The sequence below is a fragment of the Plasmodium fragile genome, assembly GCF_000956335.1.
Source record: "Plasmodium fragile strain nilgiri unplaced genomic scaffold supercont1.1, whole genome shotgun sequence".
Lineage (NCBI taxonomy): Eukaryota > Apicomplexa > Aconoidasida > Haemosporida > Plasmodiidae > Plasmodium > Plasmodium fragile.
In genome coordinates, this window is record NW_012192581.1 from 152,785 (window position 1) to 167,915 (window position 15,131).

At 42.5% G+C, this 15,131-nt stretch overlaps 4 protein-coding genes across 4 annotated transcripts; 3 read left to right on the forward strand and 1 right to left on the reverse strand.

The window, feature by feature from the left end:
- Positions 1 to 1,412: 1,412 nt before the first annotated feature.
- Positions 1,413 to 3,836, forward strand: AK88_00038 (A/G-specific adenine glycosylase; the record flags this gene model as incomplete). The annotated part of the gene is made up of 5 exons (XM_012477689.1): positions 1,413 to 2,942; positions 3,160 to 3,222; positions 3,391 to 3,465; positions 3,579 to 3,632; positions 3,753 to 3,836. The coding sequence occupies 5 exons, from the start codon at positions 1,413 to 1,415 to the stop codon at positions 3,834 to 3,836; spliced, it is 1,806 nt and encodes a 601-aa protein (XP_012333112.1).
- A 906-nt stretch (positions 3,837 to 4,742) lies between these two features.
- AK88_00039 (uncharacterized protein) lies at positions 4,743 to 7,868 on the forward strand (the record flags this gene model as incomplete). The annotated part of the gene is made up of 1 exon (XM_012477690.1): positions 4,743 to 7,868. One exon carries the CDS (start codon positions 4,743 to 4,745, stop codon positions 7,866 to 7,868), a length of 3,126 nt encoding a protein of 1,041 aa, XP_012333113.1.
- A 1,767-nt stretch (positions 7,869 to 9,635) lies between these two features.
- On the forward strand, positions 9,636 to 11,384 carry AK88_00040 (uncharacterized protein; the record flags this gene model as incomplete). The annotated part of the gene is made up of 1 exon (XM_012477691.1): positions 9,636 to 11,384. One exon carries the CDS (start codon positions 9,636 to 9,638, stop codon positions 11,382 to 11,384), a length of 1,749 nt encoding a protein of 582 aa, XP_012333114.1.
- A 589-nt stretch (positions 11,385 to 11,973) lies between these two features.
- On the reverse strand, positions 11,974 to 14,325 carry AK88_00041 (uncharacterized protein; the record flags this gene model as incomplete). The annotated part of the gene is made up of 1 exon (XM_012477692.1): positions 11,974 to 14,325. The coding sequence occupies one exon, from the start codon at positions 14,323 to 14,325 to the stop codon at positions 11,974 to 11,976; it is 2,352 nt and encodes a 783-aa protein (XP_012333115.1).
- Positions 14,326 to 15,131: the final 806 nt, after the last annotated feature.

Genomic DNA, 15,131 nt, shown 5'->3' on the forward strand with positions numbered 1-15,131 from the left:
ATGGACCTGGCCCCCCCACACGTAGCACGCTTTCACTCACAGAAAAACAAAACAAAGCAAAGCATTTGACAGAAGAGCCCCCTTTTTTCGTTCTGCCGCCGCAACAAAGAGAGTGGTGGCTGACAACGCGGTGATTCCAGTCGGCCTTGCTCTGCTAGCCAAATGAACAAAAAAAAAAATGATGGGTAAATTATTTCGCTAAATGGAAAAAAAAAAAAAAAAAATATTTCAAAAATAAGGACATTTTTACGAACGTATTTTTTTTCCCATTTGTATTATTTTTCGTCTTCCATTTATGCATGCCGGCAACGTGTTTTTTCTTTTTTTTTTTTTTTTTTTATGTAGAAAAATATCCCCGTTCGGGCCACGGCAGGCATGCGGCTTATACAACAACCGAGACGGCGCTGATCTTGTTCACACGGCACCGAAAAACAGTTACGGTGATGGGAGGAGACCCCGCGAGATCATAGCCTGGGAAATTACGCTTATTTAGAGGGACATCTCAGAGGACAGGATACATCTCCCAACATTGTAAAACATATAGCCATTTGCACAAGTATAGCCCATGGGTGGTGGGCCACTTCTAACAGTTTCGCAGGGGGCAAACACATTAATCATGAAGTCACAACCGATGTATTGGAAAAGCACAACAGAGGGTAATCCCTTATCGGCACATTTTTTTTATGCCGCAAATTCGGATAGGATAATATTTTTTTTGTTTTTTTTTGCAAAAGCCTCCTACATGACAATGCGCTGTGAATAGAAAAAAAAAATTTTAGGTTAAATAATGCGCATGTGCTAGAGTGGAACAAAAAAAAAAAGACATTATTTCGTGATAGTCCCTGTTGATCTTTTCTTCACCGCATGGGACCCTAAAGCTACCTGACCCACTGAGAAAAAAAAAAAAAAAAAAAAAAAAAGGTCCACATGTTTACCCCATCTAAACGAACACCTTTAAAAGTGTAATAAAGTAACAGTTACTCCTTTCTGTGCACCGAAAAAAAAAAAAAAAAAAAAAAACACGGGGGAATTTCTCCATACGGGAAGCACAAATAACCTGGGCATTTTCATCACGAATAGTTTTCAAATAAAATTATCGGCAAACTGAAGGTAGCCCCAGGATGATACACACACAAGGTGGGGGGGACATTTTTTTCACCTTGCGAACAGTAACACCTTAAGAAGGGGGCAATAATTAATAATAGCAGTGATAAAATAATAATAGCAATGATAAGAATAAGCAGAATAATAGCGGTGATAAAATAATAATAGCAGTCATAACCGTGTAGAGGCCACAAATCGGAGGAGCACTCGTCGAGGGAGGTCCCAGACGGAGTATAGGCCGCTCCCAGTATTCATAAAAATTGCCAACGAAAAGGCTACTCACAAAAGGGGAGGTATTTTTTTTCAACATGGAGAATGTAAAGGCGGAAGAGTCCCTCCCAAACGGCATGGAGAACGCCGAGCCAGAGTACCACTACGATATGCTCAAAAGGCACAGCTCGGAAATGAAAAAAGATCTCCTGGAGTGGTATTACAAATATAGGAGAAAACTACCCTGGCGGAATGACCCACCACCGTACACGACCAGCGTTCAGGTGCCGGAGGGAACACCACAAAGCGATATAAGGAGCTACTTCTGCAAAAAGGGAGATGCTCAAATTAGCAAGAATAATGCCAATAGAGAAAATGGAACGAGACTTATTACAAAAGGGAGGAAAAAGGACCAAGAGCAGTTACCCCTCCGGGAGGTAAAACGAGCTAAAAATGAATGTGTACAGAAATCATCTGTGCTGAAGAAATTATCTGTTCTGAAAAAATTACCTGTACAGAACAACTCACCTGAGGAGTGCAAAGGCCAGCCCAGCAATGAGTTGGAGGCTACCCAGGGGCAATGTGTGACCACCCTGATTAGTAACACCAAGGTAGAAGTAAAACAAGAGGATGGTTCATTGTCCCCAAGTGAGAAAGAACACTTAAGTGTTCGGGGGTATCAAATATACGTAAGCGAAATAATGCTTCAACAAACGAGGGTTCACGCAGTTGTTAATTTCTACCTTAAGTGGATGAACAAATGGGGTACTATTTTCGAGTTAGCCAAAAGTAACCTGGATGACGTTCTTATAGAGTGGAAGGGATTGGGGTATTACAACAGAGCGAAGAACCTACTAGACTGTTGCAAACATGTGGTTGACAAATACGATGGAGTGTTTCCTAACGATTTAAAGTTACTCAAAGAGTTACCAGGAATAGGAGATTACACGTCCAAGGCGATATGCATACATTTGTACAACAGCAAAGATATATGCATCGACACAAATGTGATTAGAATTTTTTCTAGAATTACAGACACGATTAATTATAGCAGCTCCACGGCTTTAACGAAACACTGTGAACGGGTGAGCCACGTTTTGTGCGCAGATGACTCCAATTATTCTGACCTCAGCCAGGCTTTAATGGACTTGGGGTCCAGCATTTGTAATGGCTCCCCCCAGTGTGCTCAGTGTCCCTTGAACAAGCATTGCCTCATCTATTTGAAGAAGAAGAACAATAATAATAATAGTAATAGTAAGAGTAAGAAAAGGGACAGTTCGTTTTATATGCCCCACCCCGATGGATGCAAGCTGTGCGTCCAAGACAGAAACGTAGAAATTAAGTGTGTTCCCTTGACCAAGAAAAAGAAGAAAAAGGAAAAAATATGCCTCGTTCTGCTGGTAAAGCGAAGTGTCTGTCCAAAGGGGAAGAACGCAAATATAACAAGCAAGGTGGAAAAAAGGAGCACGAAAAAAAAAAAAATTACCTTAACGGGTCAGAAAAGAGGAGAACAAATGGAGGATGACTACTACTTGATGATAAAGAACACAAACTCGAATTTGTTTTCAATGCATTATTTGTTTCCCCTTTTGCTCTTGGACCAGTTTGATAAAAAACTTGCGCACACGGTATGATTATGATGATGAAAGAATGGAGAGAGAGCCTTTCCTCCCCCCCCCATCTCCCATGGCGAATAACATTCTTTCTCTGCACACACAGTTGTCCGCCTCCCCGGTCTGTGAACAAATAACCCGTGAACAATTCCTCATTGCACCATGGCGATGGTTTGCGGACAATATCTGTAACACACCCAATATACATGTCTCTTTTTCCCCTTGTTTTTAGCATTTAAATGGGTTGCTGGGTAGCCTAAATTTGAGCAATATCCTGGAGGATTCCTTCACCTACGTAATTTTTGTTACCTCCGTTGTTTTTGCCCCTAAAATTTTTTTTTTTTTTTATCATTTTTATCTGCACAGTTCAGACAAGTTTGTGTTGTTACGCCTACAATTTTGCACACATTTGTAATTTTCCCGACTAGCTATTTTTTTTTTTTTTTTTTTTTTTTTTTTCAAGATTAATAATTTTAAGCATGTGTTTTCTCACCTCACATACGACACGCACATTTACGTATGTTCTGTCCTGAACGCGGTAGGGAAAAAAAGCTGGCACGCAGTTTTTTTTTTTTTTTGTTCACTTTTGCATTGTCCTTTCTTTTTGTTTTTCCTACAAAGTAAGCACATATGTTCCGTTTTTTTTTACAGGAAAATATTACAGAGAGGAAGGAAAATGTCTGGATAAAGTTGAAAGACATTCAGGTATTGTTTGATATGTATGTTGCTCATTTGTAAATTTAACGCTGCATTTTTTTTTGTTTTTTTTTGCCACCCCTGTGATTACACGTTTGAAATTTTTCCCTCTCCACCCCCCACATACAGGACTTCACGCACAACAGCTTTTGTCAAAACATAATAGACCACTACAGAAAAAGCGTGACTGAGTCTAGGATGTATCTCTCATAATTGTGCTTGTAGACACGGGGATATGGGAGAGGCACGGGTTGCGTGTTTTTGCATTTCCCTCGAGTGCTACGGGGCAGGACGGTAAAATTGTTCTCACGTCGTATGCACGGGCGGATGTTCCGTCCAGTGTTCATTTGTAAGTCGCGGCGCTACGACATTTCTCGATCCATTTGCCCCTCCCAATTTGGTTTAACGAAGCTTCGTTGGACCCCACTTGTTTTCCAACCGAATTGCGCGTAATTTGATTTAGCTCACCGTGTCTGTATGTGTGTATAGCGCCGGTTGGGAAGTCGCCTCTTTGCTCAGTTACTTCGCTGACATATCTATATTCACGTGACCACATTGTTATCCCCCTTTTGAAGGGTGAACACGGATAACTGAAAAAGGCTCCCACGGCAAGCAAAGTAGTTTTTTTTTTTCTCTCATTTGTGCCTGTCAGTGGAGATAATTATGTCTCCATGCATGACCGTCCCCACCACTTGCCTTTTTCAGGCATACCTTTACATGCATAAGTGCATGTGCCACATTTAGTGAATCTTTTTTTCGTGTTAAACATGTGCTTATCACCGTTGAAGAGGAGCAGAAATGTTCTTTACACACCGGCTGCGGAAGCATTTGTGTGTGTCTTTACTCCCCCGCTGCATACGCTGATCTATTTGTTACGGCTATTGAGCTTTGTGCGGTAGGACGGAAGTGCAGACGAGGTATATAGCCCCGTACTACACAGACTAAATGGTGTGGGGGATAAGCATATAGCCCCTTGGCAGGAAAGACCATCGATGCGTTTTGTCCTCTTCCATGTACTTTTTACACATGTGAAGGGGTGAGACGTCCACTTGAACCGATTTACACTTGAAGAACTAAGACAGGGGATCCAAAAAAAAAAAAAAAAATAATAATAAAATCATGGGAAACGAATGCAGCTGCGGAGAAGTGAACAGCGCGAAAGCGAGAATCTCTAACGGAGAAACGAACAAAAAGCTGCAAGATTTACACCTGTGCTGGGATGAAGACGTGGGAAAAAATCTCCTAAGCGAAGATGAAGAGACGGAAGACGACAACTATTTCTATCGTTTGGAGAAAAGAAAAAATATGAACAAGTCAGGTGAAAAAGGAAAATACAAAGAGGAGGAACATGTTAATAAATGGAACATTTTTGGAGACGAACTGGAAGGAGATTACACCATTAACGTGAAAAAAATACTCATGTATGTTAGGGAGTACGAGGATGATTTTTTTGTTTTCTTTAAAAAGAGAAACGCTACAAGTTTGATTTTCTTAAAGTATATAATCCTAAATTACCAAAAGTACATGCTGCGCATTGGCGATACAGGTGTGGTGTACATCGGGGAAGTCAGTCCAACTAATGAGAAGCATGGGTTAGGAGTGATCATTACACCTGACCAGTGCATGTACATAGGGGAGTTTGAGAAGGATCAAATTACAGGGTTTGGTTTGTACGTCCATTTCTCCAAAAGTATTTATGTAGGACACTGGAAAGGAGGCAAGACAAATCACTACGGAATATTTACCCACACAGATGGTACCTTTTACAAAGGACTCTGGTCCAATGACAAGCAAAATGAAAAAGGAATTGAGCATGTGTATGCGAACTATGTCTTTTTGGGGAATTACAAAAGAGGAGAAAAAAATGGCTTTGGAGCTTTTATTCTGAAAAATGAGTCCATGTACATTGGGCATATAGAAAATAATTGCTTCTCCAAAAAAGGGATTTACTTTTTTAATAGGAAGAAAATGTACATAACGAACTGGGAGAAGAACTGCATAGGGGGTGCTTGTGAAATCGTGTGGTTAGACAGGAGACAGTTTTACGGCTACCATTCTACCAACAATAGCAAGGAGGGCATAGGTATTTACAAGTGGAATGATGGCAGGATCTATTTTGGAAACTGGTCTAACAATAAGCAACACGGTTATGGGGTCTTCATTGTGATCAAGCATATTAGGGAATATGAACGGAGAGAAAAGGCCCCCTTTTTGTTCTTTTTTCAGCAGACAAGAAAGGTGAAGGAGTATTTCTTTTTAAATCTTTTAAAGGAATCCTTTTTTGAGAAGGGCCGGGTGCGTGGCGAGCTGGAGAGGGCCATCTGGGGAGAAGCAGTAGACCACTATACGGCACACTGTTCCGCTTCACAAGAGGCTTCACCTCAGGATGGATCCCCAGAGGGAATGACACCCCAGTGTAACAACCTGGACGCATACCTCTTCCTAAGGACGCTGCTATGCATGAGGTATTACCAGACCTGCTGCTCCTACTTCGACCGCCTCGAGAAGAAAAAGTGCAACAGCTTCAAATTTAACTGTACCTTCTATGAAAGGGTGAAGGAGCACATTTGTTCCGTGACGAATAGCTACTTGAATCGGCGCTCGGCGCAGGAGCGATGGGGGGGGAGCGACTCGCCTGCGTGGAGCGCCCTCCAGGGGGAGGTAGGCCACACGAAGGGAGAGGGAGATTATACGAGTGAAGAGACCGGCTACACGGATGAAGACAGTGACGGCACAGATGAAGAGAGTGACGACACGGATGAATGGGAAGAGACGAATGGATGCAATGGTGAAGAGACCCATCAGAGGGGCCACCCCTTTGGAGAGAATTCCCCCCAGAAGACGAATCACACAAAGGATAACCACCCCCCCTTCGAAGACATTGAACTTTTGAAAAACTACCTGAGCTGCCTAAACCTGAGCCACGTCAGCGAAGAAGACATCACCCCCCAGAACCCCCTGTTCAAATTCGCATCTAGTAACCTTGTCCTTAAATTGGGGAGGTGGCAAAATGGGAAGTTGCAGGAATGGATTCACTCCAGTGATAATTCGCGCTCAACGGGCGGTCGCGTCAGGGAGCAGGCAGGCAGTCGGCCAAATAAGCATACAGTGATGGCAAATGTGAAAAAGGAAAGAAAGACAAAAAAAGGACGCACGCAGGAATTGCTCCCCAGACCTTGTAATCGCTGTGTGATTGACAAATTTTTGGACCGCATGTCCTCCTCTGAGGGGGGCAGCAATGGGAGTAGTGAGGAGGACATGTACAAGAACGGTCATACGAGCCACCATGTAAGACGGAAAATGAACCCCCAACCGCACAACCACCACAACGATCGGGGGCACACCCCATTCGGCGCTGCTCGCACCGGGGAACCCCCCGAAACAGTGCCCAGGAAAGGCCTTCCACGGGGAACCTCCCCCATTTTACAAGGCCACAAATTTCATGGCGAACAAGGAGTCCGCATCGCTAGTGGTTCAAGTGACACGAGTGGGAGAAGTTCCTTGGAGGTGACATCTCCCATGTCCCATTTGAGACATGGTCACCAGGCCACCAGCTCTGTCGTACAGGAAGAGATGGATGTGCAAACTAGTTTCACCGACACGAACAGCATAAGGAAGGGAGTAGATCTAGGGGGAGTCCCAATGGCAAGCATCCTGCACAAGGGGAGTTCCAGTACATATCAGGTTACCAAATCGAGTGATAAAGTGACAACCCAAGAGAGAAAAATAAATCGAATGAACAGAGGGATCATCCACAAGGGGGAAGATTACGAAGGAGACGTGGACAGTACTCACGAAATTAATGTGCGGCATGCCTTGCAGGGGGAGCAGGGGTCCCATCTGGGGCAGGAAAGTAACTCTATAGGGGGGAAGAAACCCGAACAACGGAACAGAAGCGCTGGCAAAAACGATTCACATGGGGTCAGCATAAAAGATGCACGTAGGGTCAACAAATTGCGCCCTCATTTCCCGAGCCTTCCAGAGAAAGACGAGGAAGGCATCGTGTCCAGTGTCACTTCTCACAACTACGATTTGCCAAAGAAGGGGTTCTCCCTAATATGGAGTTTAAAAAGGATGAAGAATTCCCATTTGTCCGCTAATGAGCACATAACATTTGAGGCTCCGCAGGCGTATGACGATGAGAAAGACAGCCAGTCAGGGGCATGCCATAAGAAGAAGTCCTTTTTTGGAAGGTTCCTGCGGGGGGCACGCCGTACCGGGGGGGAGGCAAAACGGGAGGACTAACGGCTTGAAGCGAGCGTGCGAAGTGTCCGTCTGGGCGCTTCACATAGGAACGCTCCGTGGAAGGGGGAAATCACGCCATAAGTGTGCTCGTCCGTTTTGTCCGTTTCAGCCAACGGAGGAAGAAATGGGGAAAAGCACGAAAAAACAAAAAAAAAAATGGCTACGATAAGGGGAACAAAAGGATTTCCCTCTCTCTCTTCCTTACCACCTATGTGCAAATGTGTTAAGCTGTTATGTTTGTTCGTTTGACGATCTGTTGCTGTCTTTTTTTTTTTTTTTTTTTTTTTTTTTTGGGGGTGGGTCCAAATTTTCTTTGAAGAAAGAGGTCCCTTTGTCCAATTTGATCTCATCGTTTCTGCGCTTTGTGTAGAGACAAAACTGCGTTTTTTTTTTTTTTTTTTTTTTTTTTAAAAAAATAGCTGTACATAATATTATTTTGTGGCTTCCTTTTGTGGAATACCGTTTAAGAGGGGAAAAAAAAAAAAAAAAAAAAAAAAGCCACTTGTGGTTAACCCTTTTACACATGCTCCGTTCTTGGGCCTTTTTTTTCTTTTTTTTTCTTTTCCATTTGTTGTACATTTTTTGTGCGTTCCTTTCGACACCTTCGGTTTGTTTAGCAGTATGCCGTTCAGTTTACCGACCAGTTTGCAGACTAGCTTGCAGGCTAGCATGTCGATCTTTTTTCCTATCCAACTTTCCATCCGTGCCACACCCCCCGTTGTCTTCACCCTGCCCGTTCACCTCCACGCGTAGTGTACGGTATCTTGGCCTTACCATTTTTGCAAAACGTGCTCGAAGCGGGTATCGCCTATCGTCCATCGCCCATCGTCCGTCACGCGAGAGCGTCCCTTTGAGCTGCCAAATGAAGAACTGAGTTACATACACAATCACCTAGATATATATATATTTTTTTTTTGCCCCTCGTGAGGATTCGCTCAACTTTGCAGAGAAATGCAGATTGTGCAGTTATGTAGAGATAAGCACAAACATTTTATTTTTATTTTTATTTATTTTTATTTTATTTTTTTTTTTTTTGAGCGCCAAGGGGACAACGCTTGCTCATATTAATTGTAAGTGAAAAGTGTTGCCAAAAAAACCAAAGAAAAAAAAAAAAAAAAGCCATTTAAGAAATTACACAATTGTCTTATGCATAAGTATATTTGAACAGTTTTGTGCATCACATGATTGTACTTTAGTAAGGGAGAATATATATAACTGAGTGTATAGGTACCTGTGCACGGACCCAAGTAGGCGTTTTCCGTGTAACGCGCTCATGAGAACGGATTTGGAAGAGGCATATCGGTTAATTGCGTTTGCCTTTTGTTGCACGTTTGGGTAAATTCGACGGGGACCCACCCACCTACATCCATCCATCCGTTGTGTGCGTGCGTGTGTCAACATTTTTACGTTCGTTACGCGTCAACCCCAAATTTTAAAGGCCAAACGGATTGGAAGTGCTGCCTTTGATCTTCCCAACCTGTACATTTGAAAGGAGGAAAGAAAAAAATTTCCCGCCCACACGTTCTCCACAGTGGGTTTTTTCTCGTTAAGAAGGTGAAGTCTCCTCGCCTTGGTACGACGTTTCTCCAGAGGGCTTTTCCCCTCCCCCCCCAATTGAAAAGTTATATTAACAAAGACACGCGGCCGCTTGTTCGAGCGCGTGTATATATGTTTATATATGTACATATGCACACGTTTCATCGCATACGCATTATCCCTCCCCTGCAGGCCGGCTGAAGGCAGTCAAAAATAATGCGCCCGTAACCCATGGGGTCCCAAGCAAAGTCGAGCATCCCCCTGCCCCAGGCAGGTCAGGAAGGGCAATCCGAGCAGGAGTCGAAGAATAATGCAGGGTCAGGTGCAAAAAAAGTGAATCCTACAAATGGAGGAACAAGCTTGATCAGTTTGAGAGGATACGATATGCCATCCACGTTGGAAGAGTTGTTAGAAAAAAAAGAAATTCGAGTTTCTTCACAACAGAAGACCCCCTTCAACATAAACAGGAACATTATTCTGTTTGTGTATTTCATGTTGATAGTCCTAACCAATCGTTTATTTTTTGGTTGGCCAAATTTATCCAATCTGTTATTTCGAGATGGAGCCTATGTGTGGAAATGCCCTAAAAACCCAGATGGGTCATACAGCAAGAGTGATGACAAGAGGTATGTGTGTGAAGATCAGGATAAGGCCGTACAGACAATTTTCGTGTTTGGATCTTCTGCCTATTTTGCATTTTCCTTTTTTAATGGAATCATTGTGGATTATTTGGGCTCAAGGTTTAGTATGCTTTTAGGTCACTTGTTAAATTTGCTTGGTTGGATCCTCTTATTAATGTCAAATGAGAAATTCGATGCGTATGTTATTTCTGGTGTGTTCATCGCAGCAAGTATTGATTTGGCCTCCTTTTCCACCTTGAATGCTTCCGGTTTATACCCTGGGAATGAAAATTTAATTGTGAATATTATATCTGGTGCTGGGTCTTTGTCTGCAGGAACAATGACTATACTGGACTTAATAATAAGTGGCTTAGATTTGAGTTTTAAAACGTTTATGCTTTGGTACATGTGTATAAGTGTGCTTTTTTTCTTCGTCCTTACCATTTTTCTCTTCCCCAAAAATAGGTATTACAGGCAATATGAATTTGATAATTATTATAATAGTCGAGGAGGGATGTGCATGAAGGGTGCAGGAGATGATATTTCGAACCGGGCCATGGGAGGTGGTAGTAGTAGTAATAGAAGTGGAAGTGCTGTTGTGGAATTGGGCAAAGGTTCAAGCAAGTCTGTGATACAAAAAGATATAGAGATGAATGTGGGGAAGAACAAGAAGGACAGTATGGACAACAGTACTAATAACAAGAGTAACGCTTCAAATGAAAATGAAAATAAGAGCATGTTTAATATGGCTAGCTTGAAGGATTTAATAAAGATATGTACATGTGCTCATTTTTTATGTCTATGGATTTATGGTCCACTCAATGCCATTTATAACACCTTCTACTTTAGTGTCGTGGAAAATATTCTTTCCAAGGATAAGAATGATATGCTGGGTTTTATTCTCCCCTTTTCCTTTATCCCTTGTATTATAATGGGCAATTTATCGGACAAGTATGGAGTCATGGTTATGTTTTCCTACGAGCTTTTTTTTGCCCTTTGTATGTATTTGTTTAGCTACATAAAATCGAATCTAGCTCAGTGGATCTCCGTTATCTCAAATACTATGTACTCTGCTTGTGCCAATGGCCAGTTGTGGACCTTTATATCTTTTACCTTTAGTTCCAAGTACCACTCTACACTCATCGGGCTGCTCAATTTCGTTTGCGGGATTGTCTCCTTCGTGCGTCTCCTGCTGTTCGAGTGGGCCAAGTACACCAAGTACGATTTTACCTACATCAATCTGCTTATAATTGGGTTGATCGTGATTAACGTGGGCGTCACGGTGGCCATCGTGTTTATTAGGAAGATCAAGGGGGAGAAGGTGCACTACGGGGATGAGGACTCCCTGGCCGTAGACTGATCCACGCGTCTCCTTCCACACGTGCTGCGTTTGCCGCGTTTGCTACGTTCGCCGCGTGTGCCCCCTTTTGTAAAGTTACAAAGTGCCACTTCGAAGAGGAAAGCCCATCGACAGTTACCATTCACACCCCTAATTCGTATTTTTTTTTTTTTTTTTTTTTTCTTTCGTGTGGGTCGAGCTCCTCACTTCTCACACGTTTGAGTTCACCCCCCGCCCAGCGGTGCAATGCACGCAAAAGTTACCACATACACATATATTAAAAAAAAAAAAGACTAACAAAAAAAAGAAGAAAAAAAATGCATCTTCGCATACATCGCAGCGCGTGTTACGCGCATTCGTAAATTGTATGCCCCTCTCCCACGTCGTTTGTTTGATTTTATGTTCTTTTCACCCATGGCGCATATCGCCAAGTATGGGAAGAAAACCATGCTGACAAACTATACACCTTAGGTTATTAAAAAAAAATTTTTTTTTTTTATTTGCCTCAATTTTGTGGGTACAGCGGTGTACCACGCGAATGGCATAAAGGGGGGTCCCCTTTATAAATGGTGCAGACTATGGCATTATGGACAGAAGTGGACGAAAGCGCCTACTTGTCTGCCACCCCCGCCTGCATATACTGAAGGACGACAGCCCGCACCAGGCGCAGAATCTCATCTCGCTGAGCAACAGTTGTCGCCTCCGCGTAAATGCGAATGAGCGTCTCCGTCCCCGAGGGTCTTATAAAGCATCTCCCGTGCACAGCATCCACTGTCTTCACAATTTGGTCTATTCCATTTTGCAGACTCTGCGGCGCTATTAGGTACTTCTCATGCTCGGGGTGCGCAAGTATCTTACTCAGCATATATTTAGAACAGGGCAAATTGACGTAGAGGGAAGGGAGGGGGGTGTAGAAGGCATCCCAGTCATGTATAGTGAGATGGAGAACAGACAAGCACAATTCGATGGCAACAAAATCGACCATGGCATCTCCTGTGGTTTGATTAAAAAACAGGAGAAATCTTTTTAACGCCATGAAATATTTATCAGATTGTATTTCCAACCAACTCGCGCACTCATTCAATTGAGAAATATTTGTGTAGATGGTGCCATGGCCATTCGGCTCGAACAATATCGCGATGGTCGATTCTCTTGCAACCTGGTCCAAATATTTAATGCCTGTTTTCGTGCAAATAATATGAACATTAATGTGTTGAAAGAGATCAACATTTTCGCTGGCGCGTCTTTTCTCTTCATTCATGTGGTGAATAAAAGCTGAGTTGACGTAAGCTGTGTGCACAATGCTGATATTAATTTTTTTTTTTTTTTTTTTTTCTTCATCCAAATGTGAGTTTTTTTTTTCCACCTTAATGGGACTCATAATTTTGGTGATGCATTTGAAAAACAGGCAAATGATTTTCGGCCCGTCTAGGATGGACACACAGTTGGCACGGTTGACAATTTCATTGTCGTGATGATTATCCCGTTTTGTATCTCTCAACGGAGGAGACGATGCTGCATCCACGTGTTCGAAACTACCATTCCTTCTTCCCATGTCCTCCACATAGAAGTAGACGATCCGATCAGCGTCGCCGTCAAATGAACAACACTTCGTATGGCCAACCTCGAGACAGTTCCTTCCATTAAGAGGTAACTTCCTGTTGCTGTACACATAGTCTGCTCCGCATTGGAAGTTCAAAACGCTTTCTTCATCCTGCACAAAATTTATTTTTATAATTTTTTTTTTTAACATTTTAAAAATGTTACTGAAATTATCCAATTTAAGACTAGCTATTCCGTTCGAGCAGTCCACATGGATAATTTCTTCTGCACAATTTTTCGTCAAAGCTCCGTCAAATATTTCGTCAAGGCATCTGTACAGTTTTTTGAAGGCGTTCGTAAAGTAGGCGAAGTAAATCTTGTCGCTGTTATAGGCCCTCAGGTGGCTGACATTGCTTTTTTGCAACGTGCTCACCTCCGGCCCAGCAGGTGACAGTTGACCATATGGCTGCTCTCCCACCCCGTAGTACAGATCGCGTGGGGGAAGCTTCCCCTCCGGGATGCAGAAACCGCTAAGATAATCCAAGTCGCCCACTTCCTTATGCAAATGGCACCCCCCCGCATTGATAACGTCAGAGTCCAACGCTTCATCCACATTAACTGCGTTAAAAAAATACACAACAAAGTGCATGCACGGCGTGGTAACATAACACATATTATTTACACACTTGCAAATATTTAGGAGATTCAACGTTTCAACAAGGATCTGGTTGAGGTGTACGGAGCTGCTCCTCGTGTCAAACCCGATGCACACATTCGCCTTCAGCACATTTTGTCTGTTAAAAGAGTGAATCATATTGTCCAACATGCGTAAATTCTCAAAAGAGAAATCATCATACATGTCTATGTGTGCTTCCTCCTTGAAGAGATGAGCAATGCAGTCGATTATATCATCGACGATGTCGTTGATGGAACATTTTTCATTTTTTCGAAGAAATCTCAAATGCCTATTTACCAGATCGGTTAAATAACCTTCGTATACTTGGTTTATTTGTCTCCCATTTTGGTCAATTATTTTTACTCCATTTTCATCATGGGGGTTATGCGAAGCGGTAATTATTATGCCCACATTTTTCCACCTAACTTCATGCACACCACACACATTGTACAAATCCTGCTCTCTTCCTTCCAATTGGTCCCCAAGTAGGTTATGCCTCTTAGCCGTTTCATAATTGTACTTAGCAAATAGCAGTCCCACAAGAATGCCGCTTTTATTTAAAGCGTTCAACAAATCACAACTGGCAGATTGGTATTTATCGCGGAAGCCGCTATTTCCATAAGAAAATTCGCAGTTGCACTCGAATTGTATGTGACCCTGTTGTGAAGAAGAATAACGTGGTAGGTACTTCTCCATGCAGGGCTTGATTTTCTGGTAAAATAGACTCTCTTTGCGATTCGGCATGCTTTTGTGTGTGCAGATGAAATGGGTCTAGCTAGCTTTTTTCCTCAAAATGTTGTGAACAGTTCGGGGATTTTTTTTTTTTTTTTTTTTTAAGTACCATTTTGTATGAACGGGTCATAATATGTTTCCTTTTTTTATACCATTTTGTATGAACGGGTCATAATATTTTTCCTTTTTTTACCACACTATGCCTACAGTAATGCCGGGTCATGTTCCGCATGGTGTAACTTTTAACGCGCCATAAGTGGAACATTTGCAAACGAGAAGGTACACTGCTCTATATATTACCGGTTTATCGAACAGGGGTGAAGCGGGTCAGCGGGGTCCACTTTTTTATCCCTTGACGCAGTTTTAATGTTTTGCTACACCAATTTTTGTTTCTCTTCAAACAAAATACATCCATTTGAAGAGTCCAAATGAACGCGGCCCAATTTTGTCCTCTCCGGTGGGCTTTCCAAAATGGCATTAAAAATATGAACAACAAAAAGGGTACAACTAAATGTGTACTGCTCCTTATGCGCTTGGGGGAAGGAAAATTTCCCCCACAGACAAACTGTTCACTGGGCCAAAAATACACGACACTTGCAAAATTATTTAACTATTGCAAAAGTTTTGTGAATTTTTTTTTTTCCTGCATGGTTGATAGGGCAGAGGGTTTACCCAAACAACCCTAACACCACATTGCGTGCGCACTACATAACAGACAACCGAGCCCCCCTACGCACTTTATTCGCGTTTAAAAAAGAAGAATTCATCTTTTATCCTGGACAAGCAATTGTGCACGACGTTCGATTCGGGCGCAGTTT